Genomic DNA, 20,089 nt, shown 5'->3' with positions numbered 1-20,089 from the left:
CTGGGGCACAGAGAACAGAGGGGGGTAGAAAGGGTGGGGGCAAAAGAGGGTCTGAAGACCCGAAACGTCACCCATTCCTTCTCTCCAGAGATGCTGCCTGTCCCGCTGACTTAAGGGCCTGTCCCACCAGCATGCGTTTGCATGCGTCTAGCGCGACCAAACGTGGTGGCTTGAGGCGTACGGCCTCGCGGGGCCGGTCCCACTTCCAACCGCGGAGCCGTCTGGAGTTGTGCGGGGCTGGTCCCGACATCATACTCACCAATCAGCTGGGCAGGAGGCGGGCTGACTGAATTTGGACGTCGCACGGCGTCGGTCGGTTACGTCATCACGCAACGGCACGCCGGGCGGTGACGTCATCGCGCAACTCCACTCGCTAGGCGTACGCCGTCAAGACGCTGCATACGGCGTGAAGACGCAGCATAAGGCGTCGAGACGCTGCGTACGGCCTCAATGCGGCTGTGGGCCGGCAGGTCGTTGCCGCGCAGAATTTTTGGACAGTGTCAGTTTTTCGGAGCCCCGCGCGATGTCGGGACCAGCCCCGCACAACTCCATACGGCTCCGGCGATCGAAGTGGGACTGGACCCGCGAGGCCGTACGGCTCAAACGACCACGTTAGGTCGCGCTCGCCACATGGAGTCGCATGCTGGTGGGACCGGCCCTTTACTCCAGCTTTTTGTGTCTATCTTCGGTTTAAACCAGCATCCGCAGTTCCTTCCTACACATTATCTCAAGTGTTACTTGAGGCTCTTGAATAAAGTAATCTCAAAGGCAGGAACCTGGGAGGGAATGCGTGACAAAGGTACTTATTATCAATAGATTCAGACGCTAACCCAGCAGGTTAAACCACAGGAAGCTGTTAAAGAACAACCTTCTTATCGTTGCCTAGAGAAGACCTCTATGCAGAGACTGAAATAAAGATTTGCAAAAATTTAGCAATGACATCTGAATGTTCCAAAAAAATCCATGGCCAATTAAAGTGTACACACCAAATTTACACAGGCAGCTATATGTTATAGACACAAAATGCTGGAGTAACTCAGCGGGACAGGCAGCATCTCTGGAGAGAAGGTATGGGGGACGTTCCAGGGTCGAGACCCTTCTTCAGACTGAGAGTCAGGGGAGAGGGAAACTGGAGATATGGATGGGCACAAAGAGGATGCAAGGTGTGAAAACAACAGATCAAAGCAGGCGATGATCCAGGAAATATAGAAAAGTTCACTCTGTGGCTGAGGCCTCCTCCACTGTCAGAGTGAGGTCAGACGCAAATTGGAGGAACACCTCATATTTCCAAAATAAAGAGCAGGAGTAGGCCACTTAGCCCCTCAATGCTGTGCCACAATCCAATATAGTCATGGCTGATCTGTTTCAACTCCTCGGCGATGCTTTGTTCCGCACAACTCTCAATTCTCTGATCTTTCAAACATTTATCTACTTCCACTCGAAATATCCCCAACTAATCTTGCCTCTATAACTCCCCAGAGTCATGGTGCGGTCACGGTGGCGCAGCGGTAGAGTTGCTGCCTTGCAGCGAATGCAGCGCCAGAGACCCGGGTTCCATCCCAACTATGGGGTGCTGTCAATAGACAATAGACAATAGGTGCCGGATTAGGCCATTCGGTCCTTCGAGCCAGCACCGCCATTCAATGTGATCATGGCTGATCATCCCCTATCAGCACCCAGTTCCTGTCTTCTCCCCATATCCCCTAACTCCGCTATCTGTCTGTACGGAGTGTGTACGGTCTCCCCGTGACCTGCGTGGGTTTTCTCTGAGATCTTTGGTTTCCTCCCACACTCCAGAGATGTACAGGTTTTTAGGTTAATTGGCTTGGTAAATGTAAAAATTGTCCCTAGTGGATGTCGGATACTGTTAATGTGCGAGGATCGCTGGTCGGCGTGGACCTGGTGGGCTGAAGTGCCTGGTTCCGTGCTGTATCTCAAAACTAAACTAAAGTAAAAGATTCCAGAGATTCACCTCTGCAATATAGCAAGACTTTTGTCATGGAGTCATGCAACTTGGCCCTTCAGCCAACCTGCCCATGCCGACCAAGATGTCCCATCTACTCTAGTCCCATCTGCCAGCCTTTGGTCCATATCAGCCTCGTGCATATCCTCCAGGTGTCTCAGTTTCTTCCTACACTCCAAAGACGTGCGGGTTCAAAGAATAATTGGCCTTTGTAAATCGCCTCTCGTGTGTCGTGGAATAAATAGTGTGAATGGGTGATCAAATGGTTGGCATGGACTCGGTGGGCCGAAGGGCCTGTTGCATTGCTGCATTTCTAAACTCTAAACTCTATAAACATTTCCTGTGTCTTTTAAATGTTGTTATATTGCCTTCTTCAATGACTGTACCTCTTCTGGCAGCTTGTTCCATATACCCACCACCCTTTGTGTGAAAAAGTTAAGGGGCTGTCCCACTTGGGCGACCTAATCCGCAAGTTCTGGCGAGTTTGCCCTCGACTCATACTCGCAGCATGGTCGACACGAGGTCGTAGGAGGTCTTTGTAACTCTCCTTCAAGCTCGAGAGTGGTCCCCGTGTACTCGAGGCCTCAGCTAGGTCGCGGCGTATTTTTCAACATGTTGAAAAATGCCCGCGAGTAAAAAAAGGTCGCTATGGAAAGATTTGATACTTTTTTTTACTCGTAGATTTAGTCGTAGTAGGTCATTTTAGGTTGTAGTAGGTTGGCATGTTAGTCATAGGTAATCGAGGGTAGTCGAAGGTAGTCGTAGATAGTCTTCATCATAGTCGAAGGGAGGTCGAAGGAGAGCGAATGAAGTCACCTTCATTCTCCACTATTCAGTATCCAATTTTCCCAAAGTTAGTCATAGTTAGTCATAGCTAGTCAAAGCTGGTCTTCAACATAGTCGAAGGAGGTTGAAGGAGGTCTTCAACATAGTCGATGGAGGTCTTCAACATGTCATTTTTAAAAACTCTCCTAAACTCTTCTAAACTCGCCAATTAGGTCGCCCAAATGGGACAGCCCCTTTAGCCCTCAGGATCATATGAAACCTTCCTCCTCTCAATTTAAACCTATGTCCTCTGGTTCCCGATTCCCCGACCCTACATAAAAGACTCCATGCATTTACCTCAACCATACTCCTCAGGATTTTATAAAGTGGACGATTGCCATCTAGAATTGGACTGAGACTCAACCAAAAAACCTTCTCAGGTGCAAGTACCAATTTAACAAACACTTAACAAACTCAATTTAACAAAGGAGCTAACAAACACACATTGGATCGAGTTTGTACCAAATCAAAGTGAACTTGAGGTGAGCAGGGATGGAACCAGAGACAAAAGCATCTGCTGATCCTGGAATCATGATTAAAACACAAAGCGCTGGAGGAACTCAATGCGTCAGGAAGGATCTGGGGAGATAATGGACATGTCACATTTTGGTTCAGGACCCTTCGTCAGAAAGAACCATCTATCCACTGAACCTGGGTTTGGAGTTAAATCTGTGTTTATAAACCAGTGTTTGACTTGGATAGACGCAAAATGCTGCTGTGACTCAGCAGGTCAGACAGTAAAGAAATGGGTGACGCCTCGGGGCGAGATCACAAACCACTTCGATGACACCTCAGTGTGAACCAACTTCATTGACTCTGGGAGTTTGCTCTAATTAAGCCAGATTTATGCTGAGTCCTCAATGCAGGTTGAACAAAAGTTCAGGCCAATTACCCCGTGCGAATCCCGAGAATTGTCGATCCGACTAGAAATATACACGGCCCACGAGACTCACTGCTTAGTTCAATCCGGATGAAGTCTTTGATGCCCAGATTCTCCAGGAATACGCCCGAGGAGGCGGCGGTTTTAAAGAAAAACGTAATGTCCGCACTTAACTCCCCGTGGAAGGTGGGGAAATGTAGATATGACGACTTGGTGTTGAATGAGGCTGCGTTCCAGTAATTATCTGCAAGGGGCACAGGATGCAAGTGTCAAGAGTCCAGAATGCTTAATTGTCATACAATATGTCCCAGGTAGAACAATGAAATTCTTACTTCACAAGTTCACAAACCTGTGGAATTCTCTGCCTCAGAGGGCGGTGGAGGCAGATTCTCTTGATGCTTTCAAGGGAGAGCTAGATAGGGCTCTTAAAAATAGCGGAGTCAGGGGATATGTGGCGAAGGCAGGAATGGGGTACTGATTGGGGATGATCAGCCATGATCACATTGAATGGCGGTGCTGGCTCAAAGGGCCAAAAGGCCTACTCCTGTACCTATTGTCTATTGTCTATTGTCTATTCACAAGTTACAGGAGTAGAATTAGACAATTCGGCCCATCGAGTCTACTCCGCCCTCCATTGCTGATCTCAGCCTCCTAATTACATTTTCCTGCCTTCTCCCCATAACTCTTGACACCCATTCTAATCAAAAATTTGTCTATCTCTGCCTTAAAAATATCCACTGCCTTGGGCTCCGCAGCCCTCTGTGCACTGAGTTCCACAGATGGCCCCATAGCAGAAGCGTCCACATCGCAGGACTGGAAACTGCAAGTATCCAGAGCTAGTTCTGCTCCCACCATCATCTATTGCAACAAGTGATGGCTTCCACTGATTGTCGCCGGAAGCTTGCGCCCGTTTCAGGACGGACGATGACAGCGATGTCAACATTTGAAACATGGAAGATGGACATGAAAGAAGACGTTCCACAGATTAACTACCCTCTGACTAACAAAGTTCCTCCTCAACTCCTTTCCAAATGAGCACCCTTTAATTCTGAGGCTATGACCTCTGGTCCTAGAATCTCCCACCAGTGGAAACATCCTCTCCACATCCACTTAATCTACAGTATGCCTTTCATTATTAAGTTTCAACGAGGTCCCCCTCAGCCTTCTAAACTCCAACGAGTAGAGGCCCAGTGCGGTCAAACGTTCATCATATGCTAGCCCACTCATTCCTGTAAACCTCCTCTGGACCCTTCCTCAGATATGGGGGTCAAATTTCGTCACAGAGGGCAGTGGAGGCCAAGTCAGTGGCTATTTTTTTAAGGCAAAGAAAGACAAATTCTTGATTAGAACAGGTGCCAGAGGTTACGGGAAGAAGGCAGGATAATTGGATTAGGAGTCAGAGAGACCATTTCTGGAGTATTGTGTGCAGTTTTGGTCCCCTAATTTGAGGAAGGACATTCTTGCTAGAAAATAGGAGCAGGAGTAGGCCATTCAGCCCTTCGAGCCAGCACCGCCATTTAATGTGATCATGGCTGATCATCTACAACTACAGTACCCCGTTCCTGCCTTCTCCCCATATCCCCTGACTCCATTATCTTTAAGAGCCCTATCTAACTCTCTCTTGAAAGTATCCAGAGAACCAGCCTCCACCGCCCTCTGAGGCAGAGAATTCCACAGACTCACAACTCTCTGTGTGAAAAAGTGTTTCCTCATCTCCGTTCTGAACGGCTTACCCCTTATTCTTAAACTGTGGCCCGTGGTTCTGGACTCCCCCAACATCGGGAACATGTTTCCTGACTCTAGCGTGTCCAAACCCTGAATAATCTTATATGTTTCAATAAGATCCCTTCTAATCCTTCTAAACTCCAGAGTATACAAGCCCAGCCGCTCCATTCTCTCAGCATATGACAGTCCCACCATCCCGGGAATTAATCTGGTGAACCTACGCTGCACTCCCCCTCAATAGCAAGAATGTCCTTCCTCAAATTAGGAAACCAAAACTGCACACATAACTCCAGGTGTTGTCTCACGAGGGCCCTGTACAACAGCAGAAGGTATAGAAGTGTGAAAACCTCCAGATTCATGGACAGTTTCTTCCCAACTCTTTTCAGGCAATTGGATCATCCGACCAACAACTAGAGAGGGGTCCTGATCTACCATCTACCTCATTGGAGACTCTCGGACTATCTTTGATTGAATTCACTGGCTTTATCTTGCATCACACGTTATTTACGTTTTCCCTTCATAATGTATCTGTCCACTCACTGTCGATGGCCCGATTGTAATTATGTGTTGTCTTTCTGCTGGCTGGTTGGCATACAACAAAAGCTGTTCACTGTACCTCGGTGTACGTGACAATAAACTCCCTCATATAATTATTTCAGAATTCTGTGTTTGTTGAAGTAATTAATGTAGATTTTTTCTCCTTTTTTTGGTTTTCCATTATTTCAGCTTCTATTTCATGTGAATGCTCAAATTTGTACTTTCCGTTTTGTTAAATGATCATGGTGCAGGATATTCTGCTTTTTTATTTATTTCTGGTTTACTGCCTCGGAGAATTCTGCGATGCAATCAATTACTTGTCACGTCTTGTGACATCCCTATTGCTGAGAGCCTGGGATTCCCTTGATCTAATGTGTGACAGCAATCAGCTCTAGAAAGGGATAATCCCTTGCCACAGATCGCTGTGAGCAACATCTTTCAAAGCCAGCTGTGAGCCACTGCCAAATCACCCTTGACTCCAAAATCTAGGCTGTGATTTTAAACGCGCGCTGAAACTTAATTTTTCTTATACCTCGGTAAAGATAAGTTCTCGCAGAATATTGGGTATCTGAACTTGGGAGACAATGGCAGCACAGTAGCGCAGCGGTAGAGTTGATGCCTCAAGAGCCTGTCCCACTTAAGTGATTTTTTTCTCGGCCACTTGCCGGCACCCGTCATATTCGCAGCAGGTCGCCGAGAATTTTCAAACTGTTTTTCTGGCCACCGCTTGATTTTCAACATGTTCAAAATTTTCGGCGACCTGCTGCGACTATGACGGGTGCCGGCAAGTTGCCGAAAAAAATCGCGTAAGTGGGACAGGCCCTTCATAGCGCCTGAGTTCCGGGTTCGATCCTGACCACGGCTTCAGTCTGTGTGGAGTTTGTACATTCTCCCTTGGTGTGCAAATTAGACATTCAGCCTTACTTTAGACTTTGGAGACACATCACTGAAACAGGCCCACTGACCTGCGATCACCCTGTACACTGACATCATCCTACACACTCGGGACAGTTTACAATTCTACCAAAGCCAATTAACCTACAAGCCTGCACGTCTTTGGAGTGAGGGAGGAAACCGGAGCACCCGGAGAATATCCATGCGGTCCTAGCTAGAACGTACAAACTCCCTACAGACAACGCCCGTGGTCAGGATCGAACCTGGCATTGTAAGGAAGTGAATGCACCACAGCCCCACTGTGCCGCCCCTCTCCCACGCCAACATTTTGTGTCACTCATTTTTTACATAAACCAATTAGAACATAGAAACAAAGAAAATAGGTGCAGGAATCGGTCATTCGGCCCTTCGAGCCAGCACCGCCATTCAATATGATCATGGCTGATCATCTAAAATTAGTACCCCGTTCCTGCTTTCTCCCCATATCCCTTGATTCAGTTTGCCCTAAGAGTTAAATCCAACTCTCTCTTGCATACATCCAGTGAATTGTCCTCCACTGCCTTCTGTTGCAGAGAATTCCACAGATTCATAGAAACATAGAAAATAGGTGCAGGAGTAGGCCATTCGGCCCTTCGAGCCTGCACCGCCATTCGATATGATCATGGCTGATCATCCAACTCAGTATCCCATCCCTGCCTTCTCTCCACACCCCCTGATCCCTTTAGCCACAAGGGCCACATCTAACTCCCTCTTAAATATAGCCAATGAACTGACCTCAACTACCTTCTGTGGCAGAGATTCACAACTCTCTGACTGAAAAATGTTTTCCCTCATCTCAGTCCTAAATGGCCTACCCCTTATTCTTAAACTGTCACCCCTGGTTCTGGACTCCCCCAACAAGGAGAGCATTTTTCCTGCATCTAGCCTGTCCAACCCCTTAAGATTTTTTAAATATTTCCATAAGATATAGTTCTTCCTAAAATATCCACAAATATCCTTGTGGTCAAAAGAAATGAGCTCCCACATTTATTATCCAGGAGCAAATGTGCCAAAAGATTTACTGTCTACTTACTGTCTCCATTGCAACGGAGCGAGCCGAGTCTGTAGGCAGCTTCAGATCGTGTCCTGTTAGTGTCTCCAATGACAAGCTGGGTCAGAGGCAAGTGATCTTTGTATGAGAGAAGGCCTGTGTCGTTTGCCCTGGAAAGGCAAAAAGGAAAGCATTGGCGTAAATCTCGACATCATTTAGAACGATCTCGGCACTTCCAACCGCTCAATATTACACAAGAACTACGAGACTTGTTTTTGTTTCAGGAGAGAGAAAAGTCATTAAGCCCAACGAGTCTCTTTCTTTTTGATGCATCCCTCTCATCGAGAGCTGTGCATTGTGTATCGTTCAATCTTCCCCTCGACCTGTATAGATTTCTTTCTTCTTTCCCCACATCCTCTGAACATTTCAGTACACTTGGCAATCAATAGCCCGCCTGCAGTACAGCCACTGTTGTTTACAGAGGCGATTGCAAGTAAGTCAATGCATGATTCAAGTGGCAACCAAACGATGGAATGACCAGAACGGGAGGAATTGTTAACAAAGCTCTCCAGAAGATGTGATATCATTTGAATAAGGTTATTCAATGTTTTGCTATTTACAGTGGAAGTTTGATGGGGCCTCGGCTTGGCATTGCTAGGAAAGCACCTCCAACTTTAATGCACTTTTTAGAGTCTTTGGTTGAGACTTTAGACTTACAGTGCAGAAACAGGCTCTTCGGCCCACCGAGTCCGCGCCGACCAGCAATCGCCCCATACACTGGCACTGTCCTACACACACTAGGGGCGATTTTTACAATTTTACCAAAGCCAATTAACCTGCAAACCTGTACATCTCTGCAGTGTGGGAAGCAAACCAGGGCACCCGTAGAAAACCCACGCAGGTCACGGGGAGAACGTACAAACTCCGTACAGACAGCGCCCGTAGTCAGGATCGAACCCGGGTCTCTGGCATTGGAAGACAACTCTGAGCCCCTATTTGCCCCTGGTAACAGAGTCATACAGTGTGGAAACTTTCTTCTACGACCTTATCATATCTCTTGGTTCCCTCTCCCCTGACTCTCAGTCTGATGAAAGGTCTCGATCCAAGACATCACCTATTATTTTTTTCCAGAGTTGCTGCCTGACCTGCTGAGTTACTCCAGCTTTTTGTGTCTATCTTTGGTTTACTTCAGTTTATTGTCACATGTACCGAGGTCATAATGTCATAGGAGATAGGAGCAGAATTAGGTTATTCGGCCCATCAAGTCCACTCCGCCGTTCAATCATGGCTGATCTATCTCTCCCTCCTAACCCCATTCTCCTGCCTTCTCCCCATAACCTGTCCGAGGTGCAGTGAAAAGGATTTTTGTTGCATGATATGCAGTCAGCAGAAAGATAATACATGATTGCAAACGAGCCGTCCACAGTGTAGAGATACAGGAGAAAGGAAATAATGCTTAGCGCAAGATAAAGTCCGATTAAAGACAGTACACGGGTTTCCAATGAGGTACATGTTAGGTCAAAACTTTAGTTGATGTGTAAGAAGGAACTGCAGATGCTGGTTTAAACCGAAGATAGATAAAAAAAAGCTGGAGTAACTGAAATCTGAAGAAGTGTCCCGGCCCAAAATATTACCCATTCCTTCTCTCCAGTGATGCTCCCTGACCCGCTGAGTTACTCCAGCTTTTTGTGTCTATCTTTGCTCTTTAGTTGATGGTTCAGTTGCCTGATAACCGCTGGGAAGAAATTGTCCCTGAATCTGGAGGTATGCATTTCCACATTTCTATACCTCTTGCCTGATGGGAGAGGGGAGAAGAGCAAGTGACTGGGGTGAGACTGGTCCTCGATTATGCTGGTGGACTTGCCGAGGCAGAGAGAAGTGCAGATGGAATCAATGGAAGGGAAAGTTGTGTGATGGTCTGTGCTATGTCCACAACACTCTACAATTTCTTACGGAGAACTGTACTTCGAATTACTATACTTAAAACGTAAAAGAGGAGAATGAATGAATGAATGAATGAATGAATGAATGAATGAATGAATGAATGAATGAATAAGTTTATTGACCAAGTATTCACATACAAGGAATTTGCCTTGGTGCAGATGACAACATGACAATATAACTCACTGCCTCAGAGGGCGGTGGAGGCAGGTTCTCTGGATGCTTTCAAGAGAGAGCTAGATAGGGCTCTTAAAAATAGCGGAGTCAAGCGATATGGGGAGAAGGCAGGAACGGGGGCGTACTGATCAGCCATGATCACATTGAATGGCGTTGCTGGCTCGAAGGGCCGAAAGGCCTACTCCTGCACCTATTGTCTATTGTCTATTGACAAACAGTGACAGTTAGGAATGACACATAAAACATTAAACATTAATAATAAATCTAATAAGCATTGATATCATGTCTGCAGTGATAAAGTTTCATAGAAAATATGAATGATTGTGGCAAAATGGGAGTTTAGTTACTTAATGTATTGGATGATAATTTTTACTCTGGGTCAATAACTATACAGTAACTATACAGTTTAGTTTATTGTCACGTCTACCGTGGTACAGTGAAAAGCTTTTGTTGCGTGCGTTCTCCATCATGGTCTGGTTTGGCTCAGCCACCAAGCACGACACCTGGAGGAAGCAGCGAATCGTCCGATCAGCAGAGAAGGTTATTGGCTGCAACCTTCCCTCCATTGATGAACTGTACACGGCAAGGGCCAGGAAGCGAGCGGGCAAGATCATCTCCGACTTCTCTCACCCTGGCCACAAACTCTTTGAATCACTTCCCTCTGGAAGGCGACTCCGGACTGTCAAAGCTGCCACAGCCAGACATAAAAACAGTTTTTATCCACGAGTAGTTGCTTTACTCAACAGCCAAAAATCTGTAGCCTCCCTTTGATCTGGTATTTTGTTGCATCACGTGCTTGATCAATTGTGTTTTATCATTAATGTTTTATTATTATTAATGTTTCGTGTTTTCTGAGTCATTCGTAACTGTCACTGTATGTCATGTTGTTACTTGTGGGCGGAGCACCAAGGCAAATTCCTTGTATGTGAATACTTGGCCAATAAACCTACTTACTTACTTACTTGTCTGTAACCAGTCTGAAGAAGGGTTTCGGCCCGAAACGTCGCCTATTTCCTTCGCTCCATAGATGCTGCTGCACCCGCTGAGTTTCCCCAGCAATTTTGTGTACCTTACTTACTTACTTACTTACTTACTTAACCAGTCATCGGAAAGACAATATAGTCGAGCCATTTACAGTGTATCGATAAATAATAATAAAGTTTAGTGCAAGGATAGTCCGAGGGTCACCATTGAGGTAGATAGTATTTCAGGACTGATCTCTGGTTGTGGTAGGATGGTTCAGGCTCCCATTAACAGGGCTGGAAGCAGCTCAGTGTATGCTTTGTGCAGGAAGGAACTGCAGTGCTGGTTTAAACCGAAGACAGACACAAAAAGAGCTGGAGTAACTCAGCGGGTCAAGCAGCATCTCTGGAGAAAAGGTACTGGTGACATTTTGGGACAAACCCTCCTTCAGACTAAGAGGGAAGAGGGAAACGAGAGATATCGACGGTGATATATTGGCGAGACCAAACATAGACTGGGCGATTGTTTCGCTGAACACCTTCGCTCAGTCCACCTGGGCCAACCCAAAACATTACCAATTCCTTTTCTCCAGAGATGCTGTCTGAGCCGCTGAGTTACTCCAGCGTTCTGTGTCTATCTTCATTGTATGTTATGGTCTGATTATTAGATCAGGTTATGAGTTGTTCAGATAGCCGAAAGATCCAACAGGCCATTAGCTAGGCGGCAGAGTGGCGCATCGGTAGAGCTACTGCCTTACAGCGCCAGAGACCTGGGTTTGATCCTGACCACGGGTGGCTTGTCTGCACGGAGTTTGTAAGTTCTCCCCGTGACCTGCGTGGGTTTTACATAGATACATAGATACATAGAAAATAGGTGCAGGAGTAGGCCATTCGGCCCTTCGAGCCTGCACCGCCATTCAATATGATCATGGCTGATCATCCAACTCAGTATCCCGTACCTGCCTTCTCTCCATACCCCCTGATCCCTTTAGCCACAAGGGCCACATCTAACTCCCTCTTAAATATAGCCAATGAACTGGCCTCAACTACCCTCTGTGGCAGAGAGTTCCAGAGATTCACCTCTCTCTGTGTGAAAAAGTTTCTTCTCATCTCGGTCCTAAAGGATTTCCCCCTTATCCTTAAGCTGTGACCCCTTGTCCTGGACTTCCCCAACATCGGGAACAATCTTCCTGCATCTAGCCTGTCCAACCCCATAAGAATGTTGTACATTTCTATAAGATCCTCTCTCAATCTCCTAAATTCTAGCGAGTATAAGCCAAGTCTATCCAGTCTTTCTTCATATGAAAGTCCTGACATCCCAGGAATTAGTCTGGTGAACCTTCTCTGCACTCCCTCTATGGCTATAATGTCCTTCCTCAGATTTGGAGACCAAAACTGTACGCAATACTCCAGGTGTGGTCTCACCAAGACCCTGTACAACTGCAGTAGAACCTCCCTGCTCCTATACTCAAATCCTTTTGCTATGAAAGCTAACATACCATTCGCTTTCTTCACTGCCTGCTGCACCTGCATGCCTACTTTCAATGACTGGTGTACCATGACACCCAGGTCTCGCTGCATCTCCCCTTTTCCTAATCGGCCACCATTTAGATAATAGTCTGCTTTCCTGTTTTTGCCACCAAAGTGGATAACCTCACATTTATCCACATTTTCTCCGAGATCTTCGCTTTCCTCCCACCCTCCAAAGACGTACAGGTTTGTAGGTTAATTGGCTTGGTAATAAATGTTAAATTGTCCCTAGTGTGTGCAGTGTAGTGTTAATGTGCGAGGATCACTGGTCGGTGCGGACTCGGTGGGCCAAAAGGCCTGTTTCCGCGCTGTATCTCTAAACTAAACTAAACTAAACTAAACAATATTTAGCTGAACTCAAGTGAGACTAATCAAACGAGCTCTACTTCTTCCCGTCCATTTGCGAGATGCAGAAATTGGGTTTGGTTAGTAAGCATTGTGCCTTAAAATCCTCATTCTTAGAATTCAAATTGAAATGGAAATGTGAGAAGTCCCATCTTCTCAGGTTTAATCTCGATGAACCATATTTCAGGACTGGTAGACCTGCTTTGATTAATTAGCAAAGGTACACAAAATTGCTGGGGAAACTCAGCGGGTGCAGCAGCATCTATGGAGCGAAGGAAATAGGCGACGTTTCGGGCCGAAACCTAATTAGCAATTCAGTCAATGCACAATTCAGTTCCTGTGCCCTGTCTTTCAAAAATATAAGTTCCTGAATAATACATTGCTGGAGACTTTTGAATTTCATTTCATTTCAGCTACTGTACGGCCTGCAGATTGCACAGGTTGAATAATTGCAAGTGATTTTCCCCATCAAATGGATGTGATGCCCTGTGCCAGCAAATAAAATGAGATTAACCACTAAAACTTCTCACTGTCTGTAATGTATTGAAAATGCTTTTATAAGTACTTGGGTATGAACAAATTGCCAATAAAAAGAGTGCATCACGGGAATTATCCCTGTGAGAAGGATTTGGAGTCAAGGACATTGGAGCTATCAAAAATGGAAAAATAATTTAAAAATGCAGGACAGACACCAAATGCTGGAGTAAAGGCCCTGTCCCACTTTCCCAAGTTACTCACGAATTCTCCCGAGTTTTCCCCCTGATTCAAACTCGGTGAATGCCCGTAGGAGTCCGTAGATATATCGTAGCGGCTCGTTATGCTAGCCGTGGGTACTCGGGGCATCAGGTAAGTCGGGACGCTTTTTTCAGCATGACAAGGGGTCCAGAACAAGGGGTCACAGTTTAAGGTCCAGGACAAGGGGTCACAGTTTAAGGTCCAGGACAAGGGGTCACAGTTTAAGGTCCAGGACAAGGGGTCACAGTTTAAGGTCCAGAACAAGGGGTCACAGTTTAAGGATAAAAGGGAAATCTTTTAGGACCGAGATGAGGAAAACATTTTTCACACAGAGAGTGGTGAATCTCTGGAATTCTCTGCCACAGAAAGTAGTTGAGGCCAGTTCATTGGCTATATTTAAGAGGGTTAGATGTGGCCCTTGTGGCTAAAGGGATCAGTGGGTATGGAGAGAAGGCAGGTACAGGATACTGAGTTGGATGATCAGCCATGATCATATTGAATGGCGGTGCAGGCTCAAAGGGCCCTATGGCCTACTCCTGCACCTATTTTCTATGTTTCTATGTTTCTATGACAGAAAAGTCCACGAGTAAAAAGAGAGTTGGGAGGAGGAGTTCGTGGATCATAAAAATTTTAACCTTTCAATTCGGCATAGGACTTGGGAAAGTGGGACAGGCCCTTAACTCAGCGGGTCAGGCAGCATCTCTTTCATTCATTTGTTCTATATCTCTCGATATCACCGTCTATATCTCTCGTTTCTCTTTCCCCTGACTCTCGGTCCGAAGAAGGGTCTCGACCCGAAACGTCACCCGCTCCTTTTCTCCAGAGATGCTGCCTGACCCGCTGAGCTCAATGCCAGCTTTTTGAGGCCATCTTCGGTTTAAACCAGCATCTGCAGTTCCTTCCCACACATGAAATGACCTCCTTCCAGAGAGTACAAACGTCTATGATTCTACCATCAAAAACATAAAGCAAGTGATTTATTGCGCTGCGTTTACGCTTTGTGAAGTATCGCTATGGTGCTTTTTAGCTGTGCTGACTGAAAGAATGGCAGGAATAACATCAAGGATCAGGCTATCGTTCTTTAAACACAAACAGATCGATGGAGAATCAACTTTGAAGCCCTTCCTTTACAAAACAGATTAGAAAAATATATCAATTGATGGAAACAGCGGTGGAGAAATTTGATGGCGAGCAATAGTCACAGGGGAGCGAAGTGGAACTCCCACTGGGAATGTGTAGATATTTGCAATCATGTAGTTCACGACTGCTTGCAACTGGATTGCAGCCAGCGTGTAATTGAAACCTGCCCTCTGGTCCCAGTTACCATTCCATCCTGCACTACACAAAAAAAGTGAAATCATGAGAGGAATAGATCGGGTAGATGCACTGAGTCTCCTGCCCAGTGTAGATGAATCGAGGACCAGAGGACATGGGTTCAAGGTCAGGAGGAAAAAATTTAATAGGAATCGACTGTGTAATAGGTAACCTTTTGGCACAAAGGGTGGTGTGTGTATGGAACGAGCTGTCAGAGGCGGTAGTTGAGGCTGGGACTATCCCAACGTTTATCCCAACAGCTAGGCAGGTACATGCATAGTACAAGGTTGGAGGGAAGTGGACCAAACGCAGGCAGGTGGGACTAGTGTAGCTGGGACATGTTGACCGGTGTGGGCAAGTTGGGCCGAAGGGCCTGTTTCCACGCTGTATCACTCTATGAATCAATTTTTGTCCTCTCACTTCTCTACTGCCCTCGCGTCCTCCTCTCCTTCGCACTTGCGAATGTAGACGGCGCGGGGGATCGGCAAGTTTGATTTTTCTCGGCTCAATATCAGTTGTTGCTCTCTCATCTTCAAGGTTAGTTTGGTTTAGAGATACGGCGTGGAAACGGGCCCGTCCGCACCAACCAGCGATCCCCACACATCAACACTATCCCACACACACTGGGGGCAATCTACACTTCCACCAAGCCAATCAACCTACAAAACCTGGACGTCTTTGGAGTGTGGGAGGAATCCCGGAGCACCCGGAGAAAACCCACACAGTCCACAGGGAGAATGGACAAACTTCATACAAAAAGCACCCATAGTCAGAATCGAACCCGGGTCTCTGATGCTGTAAGACAGCTGTTATCCCACTGAGCCACCGTTCTGCCCTAGTAGTTGAGAGCGCACTCTGTCTTTATATAATTAGTAAACTGTAAATCAAGAACAGACCACTTTTATAATCTCATACTTGTCAGGGTTAAAGTTGGCGGATGGTGGCGTAGCAGCAGAGCTACTGTCTTACAATAGACAATAGGTGCAGGAGTAGGCCATTCGGCCCTTCGTGCCAGCACCGCCATTCAATGTGATCATGGCTGATCATCCCCAATCACTACCCCGTTCCTGCCTTCTCCCCATATCCCCTGACTCCGCTATTTTTAAGAGCCCTATCTAGCTCTCTCTTGAAAGCATCCAGAGAACCTGCCTCCACCGCCCTCTGAGGCAGAGAATTCCACAGACTCACCACTCTCTGTGAGAAAAAGTGTTTCCTCGTCTCTGTTCAGCGACCGAGGGCCGCGTTCGATCCTCACTACGGGTGCTGTCTATACGGAGTTTGTATGTTGTCCCCGTGACTTGCGTGGGTTTTCCCAGAGACCTTCGGTTTCTTCCCACACTCCAAAGACACACAGCTTTGTTAATGGACTTGGTATACATATTAATAGTCCCTAGTGTGTGTAGGATAGTCTTCAGGGCCTGTCCCACTTACGCAACCTTTCAGCGACTGTCTTCGACCTTCAAGCTCGAGGGCACTCGTCTGAAAAACCTCGAGCTGGATCGACCGTCAGCGATGAAACCGCGAGCTGGATCAACCTTCAGCACACACACACACACACACACACAAACACATCGCAATGGTGGGGGCCAGGGAAAGCGGGGGAGCGCTGTCTGAAATTCACACCCGCGATGAACAGGAAGGTAAAAGACGGCTTGCACAGTGTACGGGTAAGTCCTTTAGAGAGCGGGGAGGGGGGGAGAAGTGGATAGAAGGGGAGAGAAGGGGGGGAAAGGGGGGGAGAATGGGGGGGGGGGAGAAGGAGCGGAGACACTTTTAAAAAGCCAGGCAACATTTAATAAGATTTAGCGGGCATTTAACATTACCGGTCGGTTTTCCTCCGTTCTGAAAACTCCAATGAGCCAATTAAAATGCCCAGTCAGCAAAGGAGATTGCCTACGGCTACCTCGACTGCCTATAACTACATGGCGACCCCACTCCACTGCACTACGAGTTCAAAAGAACCATGCCGACCAATTTTTGCTTGTGGAAAATTCTTCAGCATGCTGAATCATTTTCCTCGACCAAACTGAGGCCGCGAGTATGCGGGAACTTCTCTCGAACATGAAGGAGTATGCGGGAACTTCTCTTGAACATCCAGTGACCTCCTAGGGCCACGTGTCGACCATGCTGCGAGTTTGTGGCGAGTGCAAACTCTTCTAAACTCGCAAATTAGGTCCCCGCAGTGGGACAGGCCCTTTAGTGTGTGGGGATCGCTGGTCGGTGTGGACTCGGTGTCACAAAGAGCCTGTTTCCGTGCTATATCTCTAAACGGGTGTGAAAACGCTCAACACCAGATTCAGGGACAGATTCTTCCCAGCTGTTATCAGGCAACGCAATCATTCTACCACAACCAGAGAGCAGTCCTGAACTACTATCTACCTCTTTGATGACCCTTGGACCTCTGCCTCAGAAGGCTGTGGAGGCCGGTTCTCTGGATACTTTCAAGAGAGCTAGATAGGGCTCTTAAAGATAGCGGAGTCAGGGGATATGGTGAGAAGGCAGGAACGGGGTACTGATTGGGGATGATCAGCCATGATCACATTGAATGGCAGTGCTGGCTCGAAGGGCCGAATGGCCTACTCCTGCACCTATTGTCTATTGTCTATATCCTTGATCGGACTCTGCTTTACCTTGCACTAAATGTTATTCCTTATCATGCATATATACACTGTAAATGAATTAAACCAGTGAACCAGTGTCTGCAGTTCTTTCCTACACATAAACGAAACTAGATCTCATTTCATACTTCAATCAGTTGCAACTTCCCCGTTTCCCCAAACACTGTGTCTAAAATGAAAGGGGACCAGTGGTTAAAATTGACAATATTTGCTTCAGCAGAATACCTCCTGGCATTGCCACAGTCAGATCAAATTAGATAAAGCACTCTCAAGCATGAAGGAGAGTTACAAAGACCTCCTAGGACCTCATGTTGACCATGCTGCGAGTAGGAGACGAGGGCAAACTCGTCTGAACTCGCGAATTAGGTCGCCGCAGTGGGACAGCCCCTTTACTCGACAATCTCCTCTTTCCTTTTGCCATGGTCAGCAGAATTCTGCCCATTTTCCAACGCAGAGGTAAACATTAAATATAGTGGAGAACGCAAACATTTATTCTGATAATTCTTCACTGAAAGAATTGCAATTATTTCCTCAGATCATATTTGTCCAACACTGGGGCAAGCAGAGAAAAAGGTATCATCTGTATCCAGGGCCGGATAGAGTGGATGTGGAGAGGATGTTTCAACTAGTGGGAAAGTCGAGGACCAGAGGCCACAGCCTCAGAATTAAAGGATGTTCCTTTAGGCAGGAGATGAGGAGAAATTTATTTTGTCGGAGGATGGTGAATCTTTGGAATTCATTGCCACAGAAGGCTGTGGAGGCCAAGTCAATGGATATTTTTAAGGCAGAGATAGATAAATTCTTGATTAGTACGGGTGTCAGGGGCTATGGGGAGAAGGCAGGAGAATAGGGTTAGGGGGGAGAGATAGGTCAGCCATGATTGAATAACGGAGTAGACTTGATGGGCCGAGTGGCCTAATTCTGCTCCGATCATTTATGAACTTATGAACATTTCTCTTGCTGCCCAATGCTGCCTGGTCCAGTAATTCCAATTGTTATTTTAGACTTAAGATAGACAAAAAATGCTGGAGTAACTCATCTGGGCAGGCAGCATCTCTGGAGAAAAGGAGTAGGTGACCTTTCAGGTTGAGATCCTGCTTTAGACTGAGAGTCAGGGTAAAGGGAAACTAGAGGTCTCAAAAGGTCCAGTACAGACCAGAGACGGCACCGAAGACCAAAGGGCCCACAATCGTCCATTGTTGGCCCTGGAAGAGGTGATAACGAGGGGATACGAAAAGTGAAGCTAGCAGGGTGACAAGAATGACGAGGTAAGCTCGCCATGAATATGAAGGACAATAGTAAAATCTTCTGTCGGTATGTGATGAGGAAAAAATTAATTAAGACAAATGTGGGTCCCTTGAAGACAGAAACAGGTGAATTTATTATGGGGGAACGAGGAAATGGCAGACGAGTTGAAAAGGTACTTTGGATCTGTCTTCACTAAGGATGACACAAACAATCTCCCTGATGTACTAGTGGCCAGAGGATCTGAGGTGATGGAGGAACTGAAGGAAATTCACATTAGGCAGGAAATGGTGTTGGGTAGACTGATGGGACTGAAGGCTGATAAATCCCCAAGGCCTGATGGTCTGCATCCCAGAGTACTTAAGTAGGTGGCTCTAGACATCGTGGACGCATTTTCCAATGTTCTAAAGATTCAGGATCAGTTCCTGTGGATTGGAGGGTAGCTAATGTTATCCCACTATGTAAGAAAGGAGGGAGAGAGAAAACAGGGAATTGTAGACCAGTTCGCCTGACATCAGTGGTGGTGAAGATGCCGGAGTCAATTATAAAAGATGAAATAGCGGCACATTTGGATAGCAGTAACAGGATCGGTCGGAGTCAGCATGGATTTACGAAGGGGAATTCATGCTTGACTAATCTTCTGGAATTTTTTGAGGATGTAACCAAGAAAATGGACAAGGGAGAGCCAGTGGATGCAGTGTATCTAGACTTTCAGAAAGCCTTTGATAAGGTACAACATAGGAGATTAGTGGGCAAAATTAGAGCACATGGTATTGGGGGTAGAGTGCTGACATTGATAGAAACATAGAAAACAAAAAACATAGCAAAGAGGTGCAGGAGGAGGCCATTTGGCCCTTCAAGCCAGCACCGCCATTCATTGTGATTATGGCTGATCATCCTCAATCCTCAGTAACCTGTTGCTGCCTTCTCCCCATATCCCTTGATTCCACTAGCCCCTAGAGCTCTATCTAACTCTCTTTTAAATTCATCCAGTGATTGACCTCAACTGCCTTCAGTGGCATAGAATGCCACAAATTCCACAAATTTCTAAGTGAGAAGGTTTTTTCTCATCTCAGTTTTAAATGGCCTCCCCCTTATTCTTAGACTGTGGCCCCTGGTTCTGGACTCCCCCAATATTAGGAATATTTTTCCTGCGTCTAGCTTGTCCAGTCCTTTTATAATTTTATATGTTTCTATAAGATACCCTCTCATCCTTTTAAATTGGTTGGCCGACAGGAAACAAAGAGTAGGAATTAACGGGCCCCTTTCAGAATGGCAGGCAATGACTAGTGGAGTAAGGCTCGGTCCTGGGACCGCAGCTATTTACAATATATATTAATGATTTAGATGATGGGATTAAAAGTAATA

General features: G+C 46.4%; 1 protein-coding gene across 1 annotated transcript in view; it reads right to left on the bottom strand.

The window, feature by feature from the left end:
* The window catches only part of LOC116975561 (contactin-associated protein-like 5), a 1,077,365-nt gene that overhangs the window by 217,110 nt on the left and 840,166 nt on the right, over nucleotides 1-20,089 (bottom strand). The window contains exons 15-16 of the mRNA XM_033024848.1: nucleotides 7,897-8,024; nucleotides 3,742-3,912 (exon numbers count right to left, since the gene is read on the bottom strand). Coding sequence (XP_032880739.1) covers nucleotides 3,742-3,912; nucleotides 7,897-8,024 — 299 coding nt within the window. The remainder of the gene's footprint in view (nucleotides 1-3,741; nucleotides 3,913-7,896; nucleotides 8,025-20,089) is intronic.

Source organism: Amblyraja radiata, chromosome 7, assembly GCF_010909765.2.
Source record: "Amblyraja radiata isolate CabotCenter1 chromosome 7, sAmbRad1.1.pri, whole genome shotgun sequence".
In the NCBI taxonomy this organism is placed as follows: Eukaryota; Metazoa; Chordata; class Chondrichthyes; order Rajiformes; family Rajidae; genus Amblyraja; species Amblyraja radiata.
Note: the sequence above shows the minus strand (reverse complement) of the source record. Positions and strands in the feature narration are given on the sequence as shown.